We start from the raw sequence: 24,220 nt of genomic DNA, 5'->3' as shown, positions 1-24,220 counted from the left end.
TATGCATCCACATAACGTCATGTAATTGATTTAGCCTTTGAAAATGTTTATGCAAGCTCTTATTGTAAAAGTTTCACATTCATTTTGAGTTGCTTAAACATATTGAGTGGGCTGATCCATAGAAATTTGTCAAGAGGAATTTCATGCATAAAGAATCCGGTGAATGATTCTGGTGAGTGATTTCTATTTAAGTTAGTATCAAATAGAAAATCGTTTATCTGCTTGATTCAGAGCGAGACACCTGACTGCTCTTGATTTGTTGAGTGGTTTCAAAACTTTTTGACTTTAAGGCACTCCCTGGTTGAGAACTTCTGTTCTAGGAAAATAAAGTTATTCATCCACATGTGATCTTTAATACAATTCAATATGTTTGTGCAAGCATTCTGGCAAAAAATATAAGTTTGTAAAACAGACAGGATTTGTATGATTTTCCCCTTCTTGACATTTGTTCTCTTGACAAATGATACACTAATGGATTTGGCAGATTCATGGAAATTTGTAACAAGCATGTGAATGATTTGTTTGCATTCACTTGCTCAAAATCTATTAGCATTTTTTTCAGTGCTGTGACAATACAATGAGAAACCTTCAATTACTTATCACTTATTTTAGTAGCTATATTTTCAATAGATGCCTTTTGATTTGTCTAATGCATCTTTGCAATTTGTCTTACCGTTCATAAGTTTGAGATCATTAAGCTTTAGAAATCATAAGAAATTAATACTTTTATTCAGCAAGGATGTATGAAATTGATTTAAAAATACAGTAAATACATTTTCAACGTTATAAAAAATTCCTATTTCAAATAAAGGCTGTTTTTCTATTCATCAAAGAATCCTAAAACATCACAATAACTCCAAAATACAAAAATGTTAGAGGGTTAGTTCACCCAAAAATGAAAATTCTGTCATTAATTACTCACCTTCGTGCCGTTTTACACCCGTAAGACCTTCGTTGATCTTCGGAACACAAATTAAGATATTTTTGTTTAAATCCGATGGCTCCGTGAGGCCTGCGTAGCCAGCAATGACATTTCCTCTGTCAAGATCCATTAATGTACTAACACATTTAAATCAGTTCATGTGAGTACAGTGGTTCAATATTAATATTATAAAGCGACGAGAATATTTTTGGTGCGCCAAAAAAAAAGAAAAAAAAAAAAAGACTTATTTAGTGATGGCCGATTTCAAAACACTGCTTCAGGAAGATTCGGAGCGTAATGAATCAGCGTGTCGAATCATGATTCGGATCGCGTGTCAAACCGCCAAACTGCTGAAATCACGTGACTTTGGCGCTCCGAACTGCGGATTCGACACGCTGATTCATAACGCTCCGAAGCTTCCTGAAGCAGTGTTTTGAAATCGGCCATCACTAAATAATTCGTTATTTTGTTTTTTTTGGCGCACCAAAAATATTCTCGTCACTTTATAATATTAATATTGAACCACTGTACTCACATGAACTGATTTAAATATGTTTTTAGTACCTTTATGGATCTTGAGAGAGGAAATGTCATTGCTCCCTATGTAGGCCTCACGGAGCCATCGGATTTAAACAAAAATATCTCAATTTGCGTTCCGAAGATTAACGAAAGTCTTACAGGTCTGGAACGACATGAGGGTGAGTAATAAATGACAGAATTTTCATTTTTGGGTGAACTAACCCTTTAAGCAGCACAACTTCAACATTGATAATAAGAAATGTTTCTTGAGCTCCAAATCAAAATGATTTCTGAATGATCATGTGACACTGAGGACTGGAATAATGGCTGCTGAAAATTCAGCTTTGCCATCACATTTTAAAACATGTAAAAAATAAAATAAAAACAGTAAAATTACTGTTTTTATTGTATTTTTACCAAATAAATGCAGCTTTGGTGAGCATAAAATAGCCTACTTAAAAAAAAAAAAAAACAGGCCCCAAGATTTGAGTGGATATATACCACAAAAAGGTATTATACAGGTTTAATGCTGCACAAAGATGGCATTATAATGCATTTAAAAAGATGTTAAATGACATATATAGAATATAACATTTGAAAACACGTAGGCCTATTATAAAATGTATTGTAATACAAATGCATGCTCTCTAATGTCAATGACAAAGTTTAAGGCTGCACTGATGCAGCATCAGAATTGCTTTGCTTCTGTGAACAGTATGACTTTTATGTGTCATTGCTCCAAATTCTGTGTAAAGACAGACACAGAGCCTCCTCAAAGCAACCATTGTTATAGACGCCTTAACTGATGCTGAGAGCACATCATCTTTCTCATCATCATCTCCAGTGCTGATCTCTGGGCTGAAGGGGGTGTGTTCTCATCAGAGCGCTGGAAATCCCCCCATTAGTCACACAAAAGCGACGCAAACGGCAGCTCTACATCGTATCAAAGCTCGATCTTGTGCCGAACGAGGACTTTAAACTATGTAGGCACGGAGGACAGGGTTTAAATGGGCAATCTGATGGGCAGCTGGAGATATAAGGAGCCGAGCACAGTGGAAGAATGCGACTCGACGTGGGAAACGGACTCGGAGAGCGACGAGCATCAGCCGGGAGGAGAGGAGGAGGACAGCGGCATCTCCGAGTCCATGAGCCCGGCGGATTCCGTCAGAGGAGCCGAACAGCTGGACCACGGATCACCGCAGGTGCCTCTCATCATACACGAGCACTAAAAGATAACAATAGAGAAACAATAACCACGAAAAGCTGTCATTAGGCGCATCTTTAGGGATTGTAAGCGTGTAGTCGTATAAAAGATGACAGCGTGTAGTAATAATTGTGGGTTTGTCAACCTATTACCATCATTATCATTAACGTTATAATTATTCTAAATTAGAGATGTGCCCCTACTGTTGAAAATTGCACATTTAGAGTAAAATATTTGCTAAATACCGAACAGATGTATCTAGAATAGTTGCAGCTGTGATAGACTCTATTGTCGTGTCATTTTTGTACCCGGTAGGACACCACTTCATTTTAGTAGCCTAACTGGACTTTGTAACATTGTTAATGATGCTAATATTAAGACAATAAAAGCATATTTTATTTTAAAAATAACTATCTTAAAAGTGTTCCACAAATTTGACCTATATTTGAAGAACCAGCTATGACCTTTCACTTATGGCCTTTCAGCATTTTGGTCTATATATTTTTGCCTATATAATTTTGTCATATCTATGAATCAAATTTGACCAAAACAATTGAACATTTTTAAGATTTAGTTCCTCATACATACTTTCCTCTATGATGGGGTACAGTGGGCACCCCTTGTAATTTTAAAGTCACAATGAAAGCAAAATAAATAATTCTTATTTTATGCAATATTGCAGTATTTAGGCCTATTATAAAAGATTTATCTGTGCACATCAAAAATGTAATCATTTTTAAAATTCATGTGCCTTCATAATCTTTAATCAAAATAACTTACCCTCCCTATTGCAATCTCTTCTCTTCTCTGTCACTCACATGAGATCACAGCAATAACAAACCACAATGGTCCAGTGATCCAATCAATTCCTGATGGACAAAAATTAAGTCTGGCCCTAAATTTGTTCTTGTTCCAGAAGCCGTTTCACTCGGATATACAGAATGTCACAATAGGGAAAAAAAAGCAGAGAGATAATGCAGTTGTTGTTATGATATACATAAGATAATATGAAAAGCCAAAATGATTGAAATTAACAATGGAAGAGGGACACCTTTTGCCGAAGTTGTCATAGTGTTGACTTTTCTTAGGACGGTTAAAAGTGTGAGGGTGCGTAAAATCTTTGCCCTTGTTAGAAGTCATATGTTTTAAAATGGCTCATGTTCTCTCAAGATTTCTGGACTTTAAGGCCACTGAGACTGTGACCTGTTCAATGTGACCTATTTCCTCACGGGAAATTTGGATTCTTGAATTTCCTGTCAGCAGAAGAAAGAAATTGGATTTTTATTTTATTATTTGATAACAGCTTTTCACACTCACTGTAATAGTTTTGTTTTTTTGAACCCTGCATCAAAGACCATTCATGTAAGTGAATTTAATGTTATTAATTAATAAGCTTCACATTCATTTCAGTATGTCATTGGTCCCAACAAGCTAACAGCTTCATGTTGTGTGCAAGAGTGCAAGCCTTCTGTGCTGTGCTTTCACTCAACCGTAAAGATGTTCAGTGTTTGAACATCACAAGAGGCTGAGAGCTAAAAATGGTCATGAATTAGTTAGAAAAAAGTACATACAGTAGTCTACAAAATGGAGCTCTTCTCTCCTGTCTAGCAGCCTTTGCATCCCAGTAGGGAAGAGCAGTGACAATGTAGCTCAGATGCTGATGAGTGAAGTCATTCATACTCTCTTTCACTGCCTATGTAACCATTCCATTCCTCTTGCTCTCTTCCTCTCACACAGTTTGGTGACATGATGGAGTCTTCCACTAGGATGAAGAGGAGCTTTTACGCCGCAAAGGACTTGTACAAGTATCGCCACAGTTATCCGGTAAAGAGTTACATCTACTCTCTTCAGATTTCTCATGTAGAGCTTGGAGGCCGATTATTTTTGAAAATGAAATTTCCAGTGAATATTGCCATATGGTCAGCAGAAAACATAGTCAGATGTACAGATGTTTTTTTTTTTTGCACTCTCAATCTCTCTATCCTTTTGTCCTGGTTTTATTCTGGGATTTTGTTGCTCAGAACTACAAGGAGCCTCGTCAGCCGAATGAATATCGCAATCTGAGGTTTTATCTGAATAAGATCCCCCTGGTGCCGGACGGTGAGTGTGTGTTTGCTTTTTCGTTTTAATGAAAAAATCATAAGACTATACAGTGGAATCTGGACTAGAAAGCAGGCCATCACATATGTGTGCATTTTACTGCATCCATCGAATGTGTCGGGAGTGATATATGCTCTAAATGTGTACTGCATTGTACCATAGTGGGGGATTTTCTTTTCACAACAACAAGTCTGTTTCCTGTATTCTTTAATAATGAACTAATACCATTGCTATTCTTTCTAGGACAGGATTGTATGGTGTTCAAAATGTATGCCAAAGAAATTTGCTTTAATGGTTTAAATCACCATTACTGTATATTAAAGGAACTTCCTCCCTGGAAGTCACTTGATTCTCATAATTAGACTGTGCTTTAATTGTTACATGGGGAAATTTTGTTCGCAGTAATAACAAACAGCAATTTCAGGAATAGAAGCGTTGGTGCAAATAATGATCTGGGCGGGTAATTCAACAAGATTCAAACCATGGTTGACACAAACTCTGCATGATCCAGAGAGTCATCTTAAAAACATTTTACCCATGATTATAACACTTCAAGGAACAGTTCAGGCAAAAAATGAAAATTCTGTCATTATTTACTTGTTCTAAATTTGTGTGCTGCTATTATTTTCTGTGGAATACTAATGAAAGTTTTCAAAATACATTTTTAAGAATGTACATAATTCACTTTTTACAGTACCTACGTATGTCTGTTACAAGAACGAATCATTATTTTGAGTAATGTCTTATCAGTGAATTGGTTTATGTGGTTCACAGAACTATTCTGAATCATTTGTTCAGCTCACTGACTCGGTCACTGATTCGATCAGTGAGGTTCTCGAGCTGAGATCTTGCTGGATTGGCTGATTAATGAATAACAGCTTAAATTGAAAAAAATCTGTTTTTACACAAGTTTCTAAGGACTGTTTATATATTTTAATACTGCTCTATTGGATCTTAGCCGTGGTCACTATGACCTGGCATTATTTACAGAAAAGAGTATCCTTCTGTATCCATGGAATAAAATAATAGCATACGAGTTTGGAACAACATGAGGGTGAGTAAATAGTGACTGAATTTTACATTTTGGGTGAACAATTGCTTTAAAAACCTCTATGTTGCACTGGACATGTTCTGAAAATTGCTTTGGATTAAATGTGTCTGCCAAAAAAGAGATTTTGCTATCATACTTTGCTAAAGGTAAAAATAGTGTTGTCAGTCCCACCTACAATATTTCACCTAACAACACAAGAATATTACAGTACACAAAGAACATACATACTGCAAGAACATTTTTACCTAGACAAACAGAAAGCAGTTTTTACAACTGAATACACATGCCAGCTGGTGTGAAGGGAGAACATGGGTTCTGGAGTGCTTCATTAGCTCAATGTTTTCCCTGCGGGCCACTTTAGGCAGGCAGACAGTGAAGGCATCTCAGAGGAGCCATTGATTGGTTATTGTGGGCATGTTTGTGAATTAACGGAATCTGTTGTGCAAGCATTTAATGGCAGCATAACTGCTTCACTGCTGTTTATGGAGAAAGACACACACACACACACACACACACACACACACACACACACACAGAGAGAGCCCCCTGAGATCTCAGTGTTTCCATGTCACAGATGACCTACACCTCTGTTTACACTCTGAAACAACACTCTGTCATGTGTCTCTTCTTAAAGTAATAGTTCACCCAAAAATGAAAATTCTGTCATCATTTACTCACCCTCATGTCATACAAGTCAAAGCTGATGAAAGCTATGATGACTTTGTTTTTTTTTTGTGTGGAACATTAAAAGAAGATTTTGAGAAATGTCTCTGCTTTTTGTCCATACAATGGTCACCAACATTCTTCAAAATATCTTCTTTTGTGTTCCACAGAAGAAAGAAAATCATGCAGGTTTGAGATGAGTGGTGAGTAAATTATGACAGAGTTTTAATGTGTTAATAAGAGAATTAGTGGTTTCTGATATGTGAATGAATCATTCTTTCACAACTTGAATCATTTGATTTGGTTCACAAAATAGATCTGAATGATTTGTTCACAAATTTGACTTAATGTCAAATTAACTTACATTAACTTAAATGATCAAGGTTCCATTAAAGGATTAGTTCATTTTAAAATGAAAATTACCCCATGATTTACTCACCCTCAAGCCATCCTAGGTGTATATGACTTTCTTCTTTCAGATGAACATAATCAGAGTTATATTAAATAATATTCTCGCTCTTCTTAGCTTTATAATGGTAGTGAAGGGTGCGTGAGATTTTGAAGCCCAAAAAAGTGCATCCATCCATCATATAAGTAATCCACGTGGCTCCAGGAGGTTAATAAAGGCCTTCTGAAGCGAAGCAATGCGTTTTTGTAAGAAAAATATCCATATTTAAAACTTTATAAACTATAATAACTAGCTTCCAGCAGACGGTTTACCGTACACATCGATTTACGGCGAAAGAGTGACCCCTAACTCGATGCATGACATATTGACGAACATAGAAGCTACTATATCCTACGTTGGGTCAGAGGTTACTCTTTCGCAGTAAATCAATGTGTACTGCCGTCTGCTGGAAGCTAGTTATTGTAGTAGATTACTTTTATGATGGATGGATGCACTTTTTTGGGCTTCAAAATCTCATGCTCCCTTCACTACTATTATAAATTTGGGAAGAGCGAGAATATTATTTAATATAACTTCCATCTGTCTGAAAGAAGAAAGTCATATACATGTAGAATAGCTTTAGGGTCAGTAAATCATGGGATAATTTTCAGTTTTGGGTGAACTATCCCTTTAAATTTTGGTCTGCTCATTGTAAGAAGTCTTATGGACTACAGATATGATTTTTAGGGTGCTTTTGCATTCTTTTTGAGACTTGAAAATTCCATTCATTTTATCTGCATGAAAAAGAATTACCAAGACATTATTCAAAGTTTGTCCTTTGATTTTCTATGGAAGAAATAAAGTCATAGGCGTTTGAAAAATCATGAGTAAATCTTGACAGAGTTTTAATTTTTGGGTAAACAGTCCCTTTATTAGAGTTTTAAGTGAATAATACTGAGCTTGGCCAGTTGTGATGATTTATTATTTTTCTCTTTGTCCCCCCCAGGTATTTATATTGAAGAAATCCTCACTAAATGGAGGGGAGACTATGAAAAACTAGAGCACAATCACACATACATTCAGTGGTAAGACATTTCTTCAATATTTAAGCTTCTTTACGAGTAATAAATTAAGCAGTAATTGCTTAATTAAGCTTAATGACTGAGACTTCACAAATTGGTATTGGCCAGACACTTATTATTATATTATTATTATTATTATTGCTTGTTCAAAGAACAGAGAAAACTGCACGCTGATATGTGCATGAGGAATTTTTGAAGGGTGAGGCATGAATTAGATATGTTTTTCTTTACCATCTGTTCAAAATTAACTTCATCTTCTTTAGATGTAGATCCTGTAGATCAAGGCAAAATCAAGCAAAAGCATGAAAGCAGACAAAGGATGTAATAAAGACAATTGTGTTACCTGCAGGTGAAGGGGTCAGTAGCATCCTCTTTGGCGACAAAGGATGGCCTTAGGACAACATTAGATAAAAGTTTCTTTAATGTTTAACGTTGCTTAAATATTCATGGAGCTCTTCGGCTGACATCATCTCTTTAGTAACTGAAGAGGCTTTGGGGAATGTCTATGACTTGAGGGCATTTTCTGATTAAATGGTCCATTTTCCTAACATTAAAGATGCAAACGATAAAGGTTTAAACTTAATGGCAGAAGATAAGTGCAACCCACATAACATTATAGGAATGTATGTAAGCTTTTCTAAGAATATGAGATTAAATCAAGCATGATTAATTAAACATCATGCAAGCACTAGAGTGAAACAGCATCCAGCTGCTTGGGTGCATCATAGCTTCAAAATTCATATTATTTGTAGTAGGTAGGCTATATATTGAGACATGAAAAGGCATATTTCACATTTTTGTCTTTTAAAGCTGTCGGTATCAGAGAAATACTGAGAATAAGCATCTCTCTTGGATTCCGATGATGATTATATCATTGATATAATAAAACTTGTTCAAGGTCAACTAGGGAAAAATACTGAACATTCACATCACCAGTTACATAACTAGCAGGTGAAATTAATCCTATTTAAACTGCAGTTTGTGCATAAGATAAGGTCTAATCTGAGAATTTTTGTAGGACAATTTACTAGATAAGTTGCTAAATAATGATGTGCCTGATCAACTGCTGATATTAGCAACCTTTTCAAAGCACACAACAGGTTCAATATTCATGCTTGACATATGAATGTGTGTAATTTATGTAGTAGATAAAGACATGAAAAGTAATGTCTCCTCAAGTAATGTCAAAAAACTGCTAAAATTAGCCTTTCGGGTTGGCCTACAAATTGACGTCATGATGTGTGCTTTTTTAGTTCATGTTTTAGTCATCCTCTTTTTCATGTAAACGGTAATGAATTTGAATCTGCTCACAAAGTGATTTTCAGCTAACATTGAAGGTTGTATGAAGGTTGAACAGTGGTTCGACGTCATGTGCTCTTGTAAAGCTCTCAGTTGGGTGTCGTTACATCTCACACACTCTCATAGCTGAAGCTACTGTTCGTTCCTGCTTGTGCTGTGATTACAACCGTTGAGGGTGAGGAAGAGGGGGAGGACATGATGCCCCAAGTCCGCGTGAAATAACAACACGGTTCTAAAATCAGGCTTCACGCATATGCTGCCAATCGTACCTCGGCACTCCCTCCTGCTGAGGTAAAAGTGATTAGCTTCTGTCATTCCCCCCTACTCATTTTTTCACACACCGTATGCTTGCAGGGCTATTTGCATAATATCGATTAGCGAATGTAAAAACACATAAACGGTGAGTTATTGCAAGCAGATAGGTCGCTAGCATTTTGCCTTTTTAAGTAAATAAAGATGAGATGACATTGAAAACAGAGTTGCCAATTCCACTTATTATACACAAATTTGGCCTTGTTTTTTCAAGAAGTTGCTTTTAGATTTGGGCAGTCATGGGTAGCATTTTTTTATGTAAATAATATCTTATTAGATAGCCAGGGAAAATAAATTGGCTTGTTTACTTGTTTAATGAGTTTTGAGGACAATAAAACCACCATTTTAATTCAGTGCATTTATGACGTGATGGTCATTTGGTCCTTGAAAAACGTGCCATTTTCTGAATGGGACTAGAAACGATTTAAAGAATAAAAACGATCAATATTTTTGACGGAGCATAATAGAAAACTGGAACAAAATCCTTTTTAAAAGGGTTCCCTGTGCAGACTGCATGATGTCCGTATGCCCCACCAACCAAAATCATGGGTCGCTTATTTTGGGCTTGTTTTTTTTTAGGCCAGGTTGCTTATTTCTCTAGCAAAACTTGGCAAAAGCTTGACTGCTATAGCAGGCAGGCAGCCAGGACTTCATAGCTTCAGAGAGTGAAGAGAAACAAGGGAGGCTTGAGGAGAAGAAAGGAAAAGAAAGATGTGCCGAGGTTTGCAGGTTGTCCTTCACTAGTGGTCAGCAACATGTAGGATCAAACAGCTGACAGGGAGAAATAAACCCTTTATTGCATTTGTGTGTTTGTGTGAGTGTCATTTTTCTTTTTCTCTTTCCTTCTCTCTGATATGGGTTTGTCAATGGCCAGTGCCAATTCTGATATCTAGAGAATTTGGTATGGTTGATATAATGCTGATATATGATGTAGGCTAATAGAATGAAATTATAGCAAATAACTATATTCTAGCGCTTACTCAAAATTAATCAAAATATTTCCTATAAAACCAAAACTGTTTCTTATAATGTGTTTGAAAATGTTTATTTTCTGGTGTTGTTTCTCTAATTGATAAATAATGATTCATTTTGAGGTAGATCCTAACCTGTTTCTCAATTGCTGTTACAGGCTCTTCCCACTCAGAGAACAGGGCCTAAATTTTTATGCTCAAGAACTCACTCAGGATGAGATAAAGGTATGTTCAAGTCAAGTCATCTCTATTTCTACTGTAAAGCTGTTTTGAAACAATCTGTATTATATAAAGCATATAACACAGATTGTTTCAAAACATCTTTACAGTGATAAACAGGAAAATAACAATTCAATCATGCAAACAGAATTTAACTCTGTTATAAAGTAGCTCTAAAAAGACAATAGTGTCATTATTCAGTTGAAATCAATTCAGTTTTGATTCATTTTGTGTAAAGTACAGACCTGCCAACCTGTACGCATTTTGCGTAGCGGGTACGCATTTAGACCTCAAAGTACGCAGGTACGATTTGTCACTCTAAACTATGCAAAAACCTGGTGATGCCACTGTGCACGCTCAGTACTCAAATCAAGCAACAGCAAAAGAAGATGAGCTCAACCAATCATAGCTTCTGAGTTCATTCCCTAAATAGCAAGCGGGGATGATTGACAAATGCGTAAGGCCCAAATCAACAGCAACACAAAACTCCGCTCAATCCCCCTTCCACACTACTGCCGTCTGACTGATTTCTTAAGCGAGGACAGTACAGTAGTAATGGTACTTCTAACTCATTAAGGTAAACGGGTTGGGGTGGATGTGGAAAGTTGAAATATTGAATTGAGTTAATCCTCTGGATTAACTTAAAATACCCCCAGCAAACACAGAACGTTCCCCTAACATTAGTATTTGGTTCCCGTTTGGTTATTTTGAGAACCAAATAACAACTTTCTGGGAACATTCTATGTTTGTAATACTGATTATAGTCCTCCATACATCCATTTTCCATACCGCTTATAATATACTGGGTCACGGGTGTGCTGGATGATTACTGACATACAGCGGAGTAATGATATTGGAGTAAAGAGGTTAGGGGAACGTTCTAGGAACGTTAGAATAACGTTAGGGGAATGTTAGAATAACATTCTACAAACCAAAAACTAACGTTCTATTTCCGTTAAGAAAACTTTCCTGGCTAACCAAAAACAAACCTTAAAAAAGAACATTCTGGGAACCAAAAACTAACATTCTGGCAACCAAAAATTGTTATCTGGGTCCCAGCAAAAACAGAAGAGAATCAAATAATAATGTTCTGGGAAAGTTAGAATTGCATTATAGGAACGTTAAAATAACGTTAGAGGAACATCAAAATAACGTTAAAATAATGTTAGAATAACGTTATAGGAATGTTAGAATAACGTTAGGGGTCCTAGACCCGCCCTGGAGACCTCCGCACCCGTCTGCACCGGGAAGGCGTGGTTGTAATGTTGTAATGTCCCGTTCTCCAGTTCCCACGATCCTCTTTGTCTGCACTCCTGAACTCACTTCCCTCATCAGCCTTCCTGCCATTTCCCTGGATTCCCTGCACCTGTTGTCTTCGTCAGCACTCCCTTTAAGTTGGACTCACTCCCTGCACTCCTTTGTCAGTTCTATTGTTAGTTTAACGTGTAATGTATGTCTGCTACTTCGTTCAGTAAATACCCTTTATTTGTGGAAGTCTGTGTATTGCCTCATCTCTACTGCAACAACACGTAACAAGAATAACGAATGTTAGGATAACGTTAGGAGAAGGTTAGAATTATGTTATAGGAACGTTAAAATAACATTAGAGGAACGTTAAAATAATGTTAGAATAACGTTATAATAACATTAGAGGAGCTTTAGAATAACGTTAGGATAACGTTAGAGGAACGTTATAATAACATTAGGGGAACTTTAGAATAACGTTAAAATAATGTTGGAATACCATTATAGGAATGTTAGAATAACGTTATAGGAATGTTAGACTAACGTTAGGGGAACGTTAGAATAATGTTAGGGGAACTTAAGAATAACGTTAAAATAATGTTAGAATAACGTTATAGGAATGTTAGAATAACATTAGGGAAACGTTAGAATAACGTTAAAATAAAGTTAGTGGAATGTTAGAATAATGTTAGGAGAAGGTTAGAATTACGTTATAGGAACTTTAAAATAACGTTATAGAAACATTAAAATAACGTTATAATAACATTAGGGGAACATTAAAATAACATTAGAGGAACGTTAAAATAACGTTAGAATAACATTAGAGGAACATTATAATAATGTTAGAGGAATGTTAGAATAACGTTAAAATAATGTTAGAATAACGTTATTGGAATGTTAGAATAACGTTAGGGGAACATTAGAATAATGTTAGGGGAATGTTATAATAACGTTAGGGGAATGTTAGAATAACATTAGGAGAAGGTTAGAATTACGTTATAGGAACGTTAAAATAACATTAGAGGAACGTTAAAATAATGTTAGAATAACGTTATAGGAGTGTTAGAATAACGTTAGGGGAACATTAGAATAACGTTATAATAATGTTAGGGGAACGTTATAATAATGTTAGGGGAACTTTAGAATAACGTTAAAATAATGTTAGAATAACGTTAAAATAATGTTAGAATAATGTTAAAATAACGTTATAGGAATGTTAGAATAACATTAGGGAAACGTTAGAATAATGTTATAATAAAGTTAGTGGAATGTTAGAATAATGTTAGGAAAAGGTTAGAATTACGTTATAGGAATGTTAAAATAACGTTATAATACCATTAGGGCAACTTTAGAATAACGTTAGAGGAACGTTAAAATAACGTTATAATAACGTTAGGGGAATGTTAGAATTACGTTATAGGAACGTTAAAATAACGTTATAGGATCATTAAAATAACATTATAATAACGTTAAAATAATGTTAGAATAACGTTAAAGGAATGTTAGAATAACGTTAGGGGAATGTTAGAATAATGTTATAATAACGTTAGGGAAATGTTAGAATAATGTTAGGAGAAAGTTAGAATAACGTTATAGGAATGTTAGAATAATGTTAGGGGACCTTTAGAATAACGTTAGGGGAACTTTATAATAACATTAGGAGAAGGTTAGAATAACGCTATAGGAATGTTAGAATAATGTTAGGGGAACGTTAGAATAACGTTAGGGGAACGTTATAATAAAGTTAGGGGAATGTTAGAATAACGTTAGGACAAGGTTAGAATTACATTATAGGAATGTTAAAATAACGTTATAGGATCGTTAAAATAACATTATAATAACGTTAAAATAATGTTAGAATAACGTTATAGGAATGTTACATAACATGTTAATATAACATTATAATAACGTTAAAATAATGTTAGAATAACGTTATAGGAATGTTAGAATAACGTTAGGGGAATGTTAGAATAATGTTATAATAACTTTAGGGAAATGTTAGAATAACTTTAGGAGAAGGTTAGAATAACGTTATAGGAATGTTAGAATAATGTTAGGGGAACATTAGAATCACGTTAGGGGAACGTTATAATAACGTTAGGGGAATGTTAGAATAACGTTAGGAGAAGGTTAGAATTACGTTATAGGAATGTTAAAATAACATTATAGGATCGTTAAAATAACATTATAATACCGTTAAAATAATGTTAGAATAACGTTATAGGAATGTTAGAATAACGTTAGGGGAATGTTAGAATAATGTTATAATAACTTTAGGGAAATGTTAGAATAACGTTAGGGGAACGTTATAATAACATTAGGGGAATGTTAGGATAACGTTAGGAGAAGTTTAGAATTACGTTATAGGAATGTTAAAAGAACATTATAGGAACGTTAAAATAATGTTATAATAACATTAGGGCAACTTTAGAATAACGTCAGGAGAAGGTTAGAATTACGTTATAGGAACGTTAAAATAACGTTATAGGATCGTTAAAATAACATTATAATAACGTTAAAATAATGTTAGAATAACGTTAGGGGAATGTTAGAATAATGTTATAATAACGTTAGGGAAATGTTAGAATAACGTTTGGAGAAGGTTAGAATAACGTTATAGGAATGTTAGAATAATGTTAGGGGAACGTTAGAATAACGTTAGGGGAACGTTAGAATAACGTTAGGGTAATGTTAGAATAATGTTAGGAGAAGGTTAGAATTACGTTATAGGAACGTTAAAATAACGTTATAGGATTGTTAAAATAACATTATAATAACTTTAAAATAATGTTAGAATAACGTTATAGGAATGTTAGAATAACGTTAGGGGAATGTTAGAATAATGTTATAATAACTTTAGGGAAATGTTAGAATAACGTTAGGGGAACGTTATAATAACGTTAGGGGAATGTTAGGATAACGTTAGGAGAAGTTTAGAATTACGTTATAGGAACATTAAAATAACATTAGGATCGTTAAAATAACGTTATAATGCTGTTAGGGGAATGTTATTCTAACTTTAGGGGAACTTTAACGTTAGGAGAACGTTAGAGGAATGTTAAAATAATGTTAGAATAACGTTAGACAAATGTTAGAATAACGTTCTTACAAACAATAACTAATGTTCTATTTCCGTTAACAAAACTTTCCCAGCTAACCAAAAACAAACCTTAAAAAAGAACGTTCTGGGAACCAAGAACCTACGTTTTGGGAATGTTCTGGGAACCAAAAATTGTTAGCTATCATTCATGGTCACTCAGATAAGAGGAAGACATCATTTAGCCATGCAGATTATAAAATGCTCAAGTGATGCTGAGCAATGAATATAAATAAAATTGAAATCAGTATATAGCGTTGTGATTATAAAAGTGCTGTGATTTGTAGATGACTGACAAGTGCAAGTCTGGAGCAACAGGCATTGTTTTATTCATTCTCAGTGTTGAGAAACATGTTATATGTTATTGTGTTATACGTAATTATGTTACATATTTATTTTGTGTGAAAACTAGTGCATTAGTTACTTATGGCTTAAAAAGTACCGTTGTCTCAGTGCTGTGCTCTCTCTTTTTCAAAATAAACGCGCACACAGAGAGAAGATACTTGTAAAATGAAAATCGACGTGCTAGATGTAAATTTTGTTCTTGCTTGTGTGTTTTTTTCTGTCAAAATGTCAGAAAGCATTCTGCATTATTCATTCGTGTTTTTCAAATTTGTTAATTGATGGATGCTTTACTGTTAACACAACCACTCGTTATATGTCGGACTCGGCTAACATATACTTGATATTCTTTTTAGAATAAGTGATTTGTTTTGCTCTTATTGGTCCTGTCTATTCATTGGCAACTGTTTTCTATAAGTATGTTTGTATTGGCTAACGTTTATTCAGCTAATGCTTGTGCAATGATCAAATGCAAAGACAGCACGACACAAATATAAACCCTTTTTTTTTCTGTGGGATTTAGTATCATATTTGGATATTGGAATCACACAGTGTGTACACACAATGTTTCTACGACTGTCAAATTAGTCGTAGTACACATCCCTAATGTAAATACTTGAAATTGCAAACAAAAAAATATTTCCATTTATATTAAATAGTTGAATGCGATTTACTTGTGGTTAACAGATGGTATAACCACACATTATGCAATGCAATAATAATCATGAATAAAAAAAAATTCCACTGTATTATAGCCCAGTGCAAGTGAAATTTTTGAAAATTATGAATTATGAAGATAGGTGTGTGTGCGTATGTGTCAAAACTAGAATTATGAAGATAGGTGTGTGTGTGTGTGTCTTTGAGTGTGTGTTGCATTCTCAAACCCTTCTCAATCCCCAAACCCCATGTCCCGTCACATTGATGAAAAATTTCCAAGGTTGGCAGGTCTGAAAGTACATACATTTTTTTTTTTCTGTTTAAGGTCTTGAGTTGGCAATATGGTTCTCTGGATAAAAAAAGAAGATATTTTAGATATAATTTAAGATATAAAACTGTAAGTGCTTTAAATCAGTGTTTTGGTTTCTGGCTTATTTTAGGTCAAATAAAAAAAGAGGCAGAATGAGACTAAAACACATAATGTGCCACTGCCTGAAACCTATTTATGGATGTTCTGACACCTTTGACTAGGCGATATTACACTATTAAAAATAAAAGTTCCAATTAGAACCAAAGGATTTTAAAGCTTAATATATTAGGATAAAAAAAAAAAAAAAAACATTTTATTCTTTAGTTTTTTATTCAATGTACCAGAACTTTAAATCACCTGCTGTAGTCATTGTGCAAATCACCTTTTAACTGAGTGAGTTTTTGATGTCAACAGGAATTCCAAAGCACTCGAGAAGCCAAGAGACGCTTCCTCCTAGCATATACAATCATGTTGGATTTCTTTGGAATCAAACTCCTGGATAAAAATGGGAATGTGGCTCGAGCCCCAAACTGGCAGGATCGCTTCCAGCACCTAAATGAGTGAGTTGTCTTTCTGTTTTGCTGTTTTTAAGACCTTTTTACTCTATAATTCCTTTCCTCTGATCTTTATGTTTTACTCCACCTGCACCAGTTATCTTAACATTCCCTAATCTTAGTCTCCCATCTCCTGCCATATTTAGCATGCTTCAGTCCAGGGAGTTAGCATCCTTAGTCTCCTATCCTTGCAACACAATTTCGGTCATGACCCTGACTGTACCGTCATGTGACCATCTCGTGCAGGGGCCGGAGAAATGGGTCAGATGCACAGAGGAGGATAAATAAAGAAGAACTGAATAGGATACAAAAACTTTGCATTTAGAGAGATGGTGAATGTGAGCAGGGAAAGAAATGTAGAGACAGTTGGAAAGGAGAGTTGAAAACAAGTTTAATGAACGCATGATAAGCAAGGAGGGAGTGAAAGAATATCTGCAGTGCAGTGGGCTGTGTGGTAGACATAGATGACTGTGCGTATCTGTCTGTGTGTCATTGCCCCAGGACTGTGCCATAGAGGACACACTTACATTACATTACAGAGATACACCGCTTGATGAACTTTGTCTGCAGTGTGAATGGTCCTGTACCAAAAGCTGTCATTTTGAGAACGCTGAGTTTATTAATCTTATACTGGACAAAAATTGCTTCTTAAATGAGTTTTCATTTAGCCTTGTTGATTTAAAATTGTAATTTAAATGTAGTTGTTTTTGGATATACTGCACTGGCAGATGTTTTAACTTGTTTTAATCTTGTTTATACTACAAACAAGTAAAAAAATCTGCCAGTGCAGTACGACAAAATATACTCATATTAAAGATACACTATATTGCCAAAAGTATTGGGACACCCCTCCAAATCATTGAGTTCAGGTGTTCCAATCACTTCCATGGCCACAGGTGTATAAAATCAAGCACCTAGGCATGCAGACTGCTTCTACAAACATTTGTGAAAGAATGGGTCGCTCTCAGGAGCTCAGTGAATTCAAGCGTGGTACCGTGATAGGTTGCCACCTGTGCGATAAGTCCATTCGTGAAATTTTCTCACTACTAAATATTCCACGGTCAACTGTTAGTGGTATCATAACAAAGTGGAAGCAATTGGGAACAACAGCAACTCAGCCACAAAGTGGTAGGCCACGTAAAATCACAGAGCAGGGTCAATGCATGCTGAGGCGCACAGTGTGCAGAAGTCGCCAACCTTCTGCAGTCAATAGCTACAGACCTCCAAACTTCGTGTGGCCTTCAGATTAGCTCAAGAACAGTGCGTAGAGAGCTTCATGGAATTGGTTTCCATTGGCCCCTTCGTGTTCCAACATGACTGCGCACCAGTGCACAAAGCAAGGTCCATAAAGACATGGATGAGCGAGTTTGGTGTGGAGGAACTTGACTGGCCTGCACAGAGTCCTGATCTTAACCCGATAGAACACCTTTGGGATGAATTAGAGCGGAGACTGCAAGCCAGGCCTTTTCGTCCAACATCAGTGCCTGACCTCACAAATGCACTTCTAGAAGAATGCTTTGTGGAAACCTTGTGGAAAGCCTTCCCAGAAGAGTTGATGAAGCTGTTATAGCTGCAAAGGGTGGTCCAACTCCACATTAAACCCTACGAATTAAGAATGGGATGTCATTAAAGTTCATGTGCACATAAAGGCAGGCGTCCCAAAACTTTTGGCAATATAGTGTACCTTCTCAGATTTTTTTTTTTCTTTTCAGTTTTTGAAATTCTAACTGGAAAATAATAGATTTTTGCTGTGTAGCCAAAGATCAGGCAAAACAACCTAATGTCAAATAAATTTCAGTATACCAAAGTTAATTGGTACTGTGACCCATTAATTAATTAGAAAATTGTATATAATATGGAGGATTCTTAATACTTAAAACTAGGTCACATTAGTAAATATTTGGTACTAATGTAAATATTTGGTACTAACCTTTTGTATAATGTTACTTTAGAAAAGCAAAAAAACACCAACAGACCAGCTTTTGTTTTTAGTAAATATATTTAGTAAATAAGGTCATTTTATTGCAGAAATAGGGGCCATTTTTTGGGTTAAAAACGTGAGACGCAGGTCAGTGGAATGGAAAAAAATGTATTATTTAAAAACTTCTTTTAACTTGAGCGCCTCATTTTTAGAACACCTTGTCATGTGCAAAACAGTTGCATTCTGTGTGAATGACCACTTAAAGGTGGGGCAGGTGATTTGTTCCAGAAACATTTTTTGTTATGCTGGGTGAAAGTCTCTACACATCCTGATAGCAAGTTAAGTGGTCCAAATGTATTTATATGTATAGATATCATCTGTGGAAGGCGTAAGTCCATAAAATGTTCGTCCAATCATTGCATTCGGATCGACGGTGTCCTACCTGCGTGTCACCGTATGTATTTTCATACCTCCGTGCACCTGCGCGCACAGACATCGCACAGATATTGCACATCATCAGCGCGTTCAATGCAATGCAGAGTTGGACAGATGTCAGTCACCGAGCACCGCAACCAAAACAGCAGCCACCTTTCAATGGCAAGACTGTCAACGCCGAAATTAATCTGCAGCAGTCAGGTGGTACTGTACAAGTCAGTGCTCTTTAAGTTGTTTATGTTCATTATTATTGTAATATTATGTGCTTTGAGACATGAGGTAGTTTAACGCTGTTTCTCGTGACTCTTTTGTTTTCTCCTTGCTGTACCCGTTCATGTGTTTTGGAGGAGGCGTGGCTTTGTAGAGCGTGGGATCTTATGCTTTCAAATCTAGCTCACTATTGCTAGCCTCTCCGAAAATGGCGTACCCTACCTTTAATATAGGATACCCTTTTCCACTATTCCTGACCAAGTACAATGACCAAAAACAAAATGTCAAAAAATGTTCTCCTTTGTCAACAACCAACATTATTTTAATTGAAAAACCTATTTTCTTTCCAGGTCGCAGCACAACTACTTGCGTATCACTCGCATTTTGAAAAGCCTTGGTGAACTGGGCTTTGAAAGCTTCAAGTTGCCTCTGGTGCGTCTGCTGTTGGAGGAGGCGCTGGTGGAGGGCACATTACCCAACATGCGTCACAGCGCACTGGAATACTTTGTCTACACACTGCGGCAACACGCTCAGAGACGCGCCCTGCTTCGCTTCGCCCAGCGCCACTACCACCCGCCTGAGAACTTCATCTGGGGGCCACCCAAGAAGAAACGCATTCCGGCCTCTGGATCCACTGGGACAAGAGTGGGAAGAAATGAGGCGGTGGAGAGGAGTGCGGGCAAAGCCAGGTCACCTAGGGAGGGCAGAAATAACTGGGAGGTGGAGGACACGGACGAGAGGAAGAGTGGAGAGTGGAAAACAGCAAAAGGGTCCAAGGTCCTGCAGGAGGGCAGGGGGAGAGTAGATCTAGAAGAATATATTGAGACCATTCCTCTGTAAGAATAGAAAGAGAGGGATTCTGGGAATGCTCAAGTAGCCTAAGCTGAGCTTCAAGTTAGGTAAAGGAATGGCACAGCAATATTATTCCATACTATTGCCTTTTAGAGACTTGCTTTGTGAACAACTTGACTGTTTGACTTTTTTTTTTTAATTACGAAGTGTTTTTTCTTAACTCTGAATACTTTTCATAGTGTTAGCGGATGAATTTCTCTACTGTAATTCCTATTTGCAGCCCTCTGGAGAGTTCTTAGCACATGTACAAGTGTGAGTATATATATAAGTGCTACCTGAGCACATTGTGTGAAATATTGCACTTTTTGTCGATTCAGTCTTCCCCTGTGAGAGAATATTATCTTAGTCTACTCTACAGGCTTTGAGAATAGGCTTTATTTGCTAATCATAAGCCCGACTCTCAGACAGATGTGTCTTTTCTGTGTTTAGAGCTTGCTGAAGTTTCTTGTTATGGATACTCTTAGCTCCTTGTAACAGATCATAATAATGTGTAGTCAGTGTGAATATACTTGCAGGAATTTTCAGGTAATTGATCTTCCATGTTTTTATAGGTACGCGTGAGACTTTAATCCAGTTTTCTCAAAAACGTCTTGCAATATAAAGTGCCTCTTCTTTCGTTTGTTACAGCATGTGTGTCGCGCTCTATCATTTTGAGTCTTAAGTAGCGCGCCGTTTGTGGAAAAAACGATAAGCAAAACTAACTTAAATTTTAAAGTATAATCTATCAAATTATGTACATTTTTAATGAAACTTGAAAATATACGTTTCGGTTTGACACCAATAAATGAGCGTGGTATGACAGATCGCACATCTCTCCAAGTGTGGGTATCTGCAGGTTGGAATAATGGGCGTGCCTAAAGGTCTTTACAGTTGGTCGCGAAAGCTGCCTGTCAGGGTGTGGGGTAGGGTTAGGGGGTATTTTCCGTTGTAGCAATTCACCTTTCGGCACGTCGCTACCTTTCAGCAAGCCCATTACTCCGACCTGCCGCTATCCTCCCTGTCTCGATCGTGGTGTGTCAGAGCGCGCATTAACCGATCTTGTATTCTGATTTACTACTAGTTAAAGCACAAAATAAACATGAATGGGCTTCCAAATGTCTATTGAAAAATAAAGTACAATTTACTAAAATGTATAATTTCTCATGTAATCGGTGAAGAAGTGTTTCAACGGCGGAAAGTCGTCAATAAAACAGCTTGTGAACATGGTAGGCTGCGTAACTTACATTTACCTCAGGAAAGCCGTTCAATGGCTATAGCGTTAGCTAGCTGGAAAAGTAAAATTATAGTTTATATATGCACAATATTATAAATAAACTTTATATTTCAACTTAGCCTGTTATTGTCTTAATTTTAAGACTGAATTTCCTAATTGTGACAGAAAATGTGAACTCTTTAGACATAATTTTCTCAAAAACAGGTTTTTATGACAGCCACAAGTTAAATGATGATTATAGTTATCTCGACGACTGTTTGAAAGATAATGGTAATATTATTAGAAAGCAAAAAAAAAAGAGCTTTTTCATTTAGTGCATATAACTCAAAACTACTCAAAGTGATGGAGCATATCACATACTGTATGTATGTGTGAGAGTGCTGCCTTTCTCTCATCATACTTAGAGTGTTTATGTGTGGACAATCAGGGCTTTTGATGGTCACTATCCATATAGAATACAAATACATTTTTAAAGCAGATATTAATCAATATGGATCAAGTGTGTATGCTATGTGTGTGTTTGTTCCACACTGATGTACCCAGAGGGCTAGCCATACCTCCACAGCACAGGTGTGTGTGTGTGTGTGTGTAAATGTTATGGAGTTCTTCCTGTTTTAGTTTCTATCGGCACACAAAAAGAAGTGAACATTTTAAGGAAAGACCCCTTTCTTCCGTAATAGTGCAGCTGAAATCCATCTTTCTTTCTTTTTGATCAAATGATGAAGGCTCTCTGTCCTCATCTTGTTTTTCTCACAGCCTCTTTCCCTCTGTCAATATTTAGATTGAGCACACTTTTTTGTTTGCCGTCTATCCTAGTTCGTACCCTGGGGTTCATTAAACCCCGTCTCTCTGAATGTGTGAGAGTCACATTCTTCTCCATGGTTGTCTTGTCTACTAAGATGCCTTCATCTGGTTGTTTTTTCAATGCAGCACAGATGTGCCCCGTAATATCCTACAACCCTGTACATGTGGTATATGGCAGTTGGTGAAAAGAAAAAAGGCATCTGATTGGGAGACTGAAGTAAATTTATACATTAATGTCTTTCAACTTCTACTAAGAAATAAGTATTAAATATTTGCTTGCTTATCTCTTAAGCTCACTTGAATTTGTTCTTGATTTTTAGATGTGAAGTTATAATGCTTTGGAAGCCAGTCTGAAACCAGTTTTTTAGGAGATAGGCTACTTTTATACAAAAACATTTTGCCTTTCAGTCAAGCAACAAGACTTCAGTTTCAGACATAGCTAGTGACTGGGAAACAAAAAGCCATCTTCTCTTTGTCCATCTTGGTTCTAAAAGACTGTTGATTCCACATTTCAGTGTTTCTTGTGACACAATTGTTGGAAACAGTTTGACTGGCCTAATGTAAGGCACCATAAGTGTTTTTTTTGTTTTTGTGGGAAGTGATAATTTGTTATCAAAGAAAGTGTGACATTTGGAAGTTCATATTTGGACGTTTATATTGTGGCCTATACTGTATAATAAAGTGCAGCTCTTTGACAAATTGTAAGTGTGTGTGTGTGTGTAAATGTGGCTACTGAATTTTGATGTTTTGCGAACTTGGCACAACTGCTTTTATACATCTTTTATTTTACATTTAATTCAAATGAATTCAACTGTGGGGCCAGTTGTCAGATGAGAAATGGATGTTACTATTATGACTTTTCAAACATATGCACTTTGAGAAGATAAATGCACATAAAACAGTTCTTTGTGATAAAAAAAAATGCTGAATAATAATAAAAAAAAAAAATCAAACCACAGGCTTTCCACATTAATTTCATCACCTTTTTTACTTATTACACAACACATTGGAATAATTCTGATTGGTCAATCACAGCTTTGTCAAATTATAAAAAAAAAAAAAAAAAAAAAAAATAGAATATATATTATATAATTACAAATAGAATATATAATTTAAAATATTTTAAATATATTTTGAAATATTTTTATTTATTTATTTGATAAGGAGCAGTGTGATAAGCAGAGTAAAATACATCTGGCTGGCTGTAAAATGAACCTCTTCAGGGTGATACGAGACCCCATAGCTTTTGTGTCCCGATCTATTTGGGATTGTTTTGCAATAGCAACCGACTAACTGAAGGTCATTGCTTACGTATGTCTTTTCAAAACAATCTCTCAGATTAAGATAAAGCAGCCCAGTGCACCGTGTCTTTGACAGAGGACAAGTTGAATATCACTCCGTCCCCTCCCATAATCCATACCGCTCGGTTGAGAGGATTGTAAAGTCAGTTAAAACTGATAAAATCACAGAAGAGCGGTACCATATGGTCTGTTCAGGCAGCCTAGTCCCCGGTGGGCTTAAGGAGCCCGTGTATGCCGTAATCAGCTTGAGCCTTGCTGTTGCTTGTCAAACCGTCAGTGTGTGGGACCGGTTTTCCTGACGTACACCTGTGAGTGTGACTTTACCTGCCAGCTCTTCAGTCAGAGAGCTGTCAGATACAAACCTGGCCCACCTCTCCTGGTGCGCTCCTGCACATCTTCTCCTGTGGTTTTCTTTGACTACCAACTACACGCTCATGTTCTTTTCACAAACAAAAAAATACCCTGATAATGCCATATTTTTGGAGACATGTACCATGGTAATATTGTGGTAATATATGATGGTATGTGAATATGATAATCCAGCAATGT

At 36.2% G+C, this 24,220-nt stretch overlaps 1 protein-coding gene across 3 annotated transcripts; it reads left to right on the top strand.

Annotated features, from left to right (window-relative positions):
• The first annotated feature begins 1,739 nt into the window (after positions 1-1,739).
• ogfrl1 (opioid growth factor receptor-like 1) lies at positions 1,740-23,463 on the top strand. Of its 3 annotated transcripts, none has more exons than XM_051917598.1 (8): positions 1,740-2,643; positions 4,383-4,469; positions 4,667-4,745; positions 6,630-6,662; positions 7,854-7,932; positions 10,670-10,736; positions 16,796-16,941; positions 19,852-23,463. In XM_051917598.1, the coding sequence occupies exons 1-8, from the start codon at positions 2,449-2,451 to the stop codon at positions 20,339-20,341; spliced, it is 1,176 nt and encodes a 391-aa protein (XP_051773558.1). In that variant the 5' UTR covers positions 1,740-2,448; the 3' UTR covers positions 20,342-23,463. The 3 variants fall into 3 exon arrangements, with proteins under 3 accessions (XP_051773558.1, XP_051773559.1, XP_051773560.1); XM_051917600.1 differs by lacking the exon at positions 1,740-2,643 and adding an exon at positions 3,825-4,007; XM_051917599.1 differs by lacking the exon at positions 6,630-6,662 and having other exon boundaries at positions 2,091-2,643.
• Positions 23,464-24,220: the final 757 nt, after the last annotated feature.

The sequence above is a fragment of the Ctenopharyngodon idella genome, chromosome 13 (assembly GCF_019924925.1).
Source record: "Ctenopharyngodon idella isolate HZGC_01 chromosome 13, HZGC01, whole genome shotgun sequence".
NCBI classification, from domain to species: Eukaryota; Metazoa; Chordata; class Actinopteri; order Cypriniformes; family Xenocyprididae; genus Ctenopharyngodon; species Ctenopharyngodon idella.
Note: the sequence above shows the minus strand (reverse complement) of the source record. Positions and strands in the feature narration are given on the sequence as shown.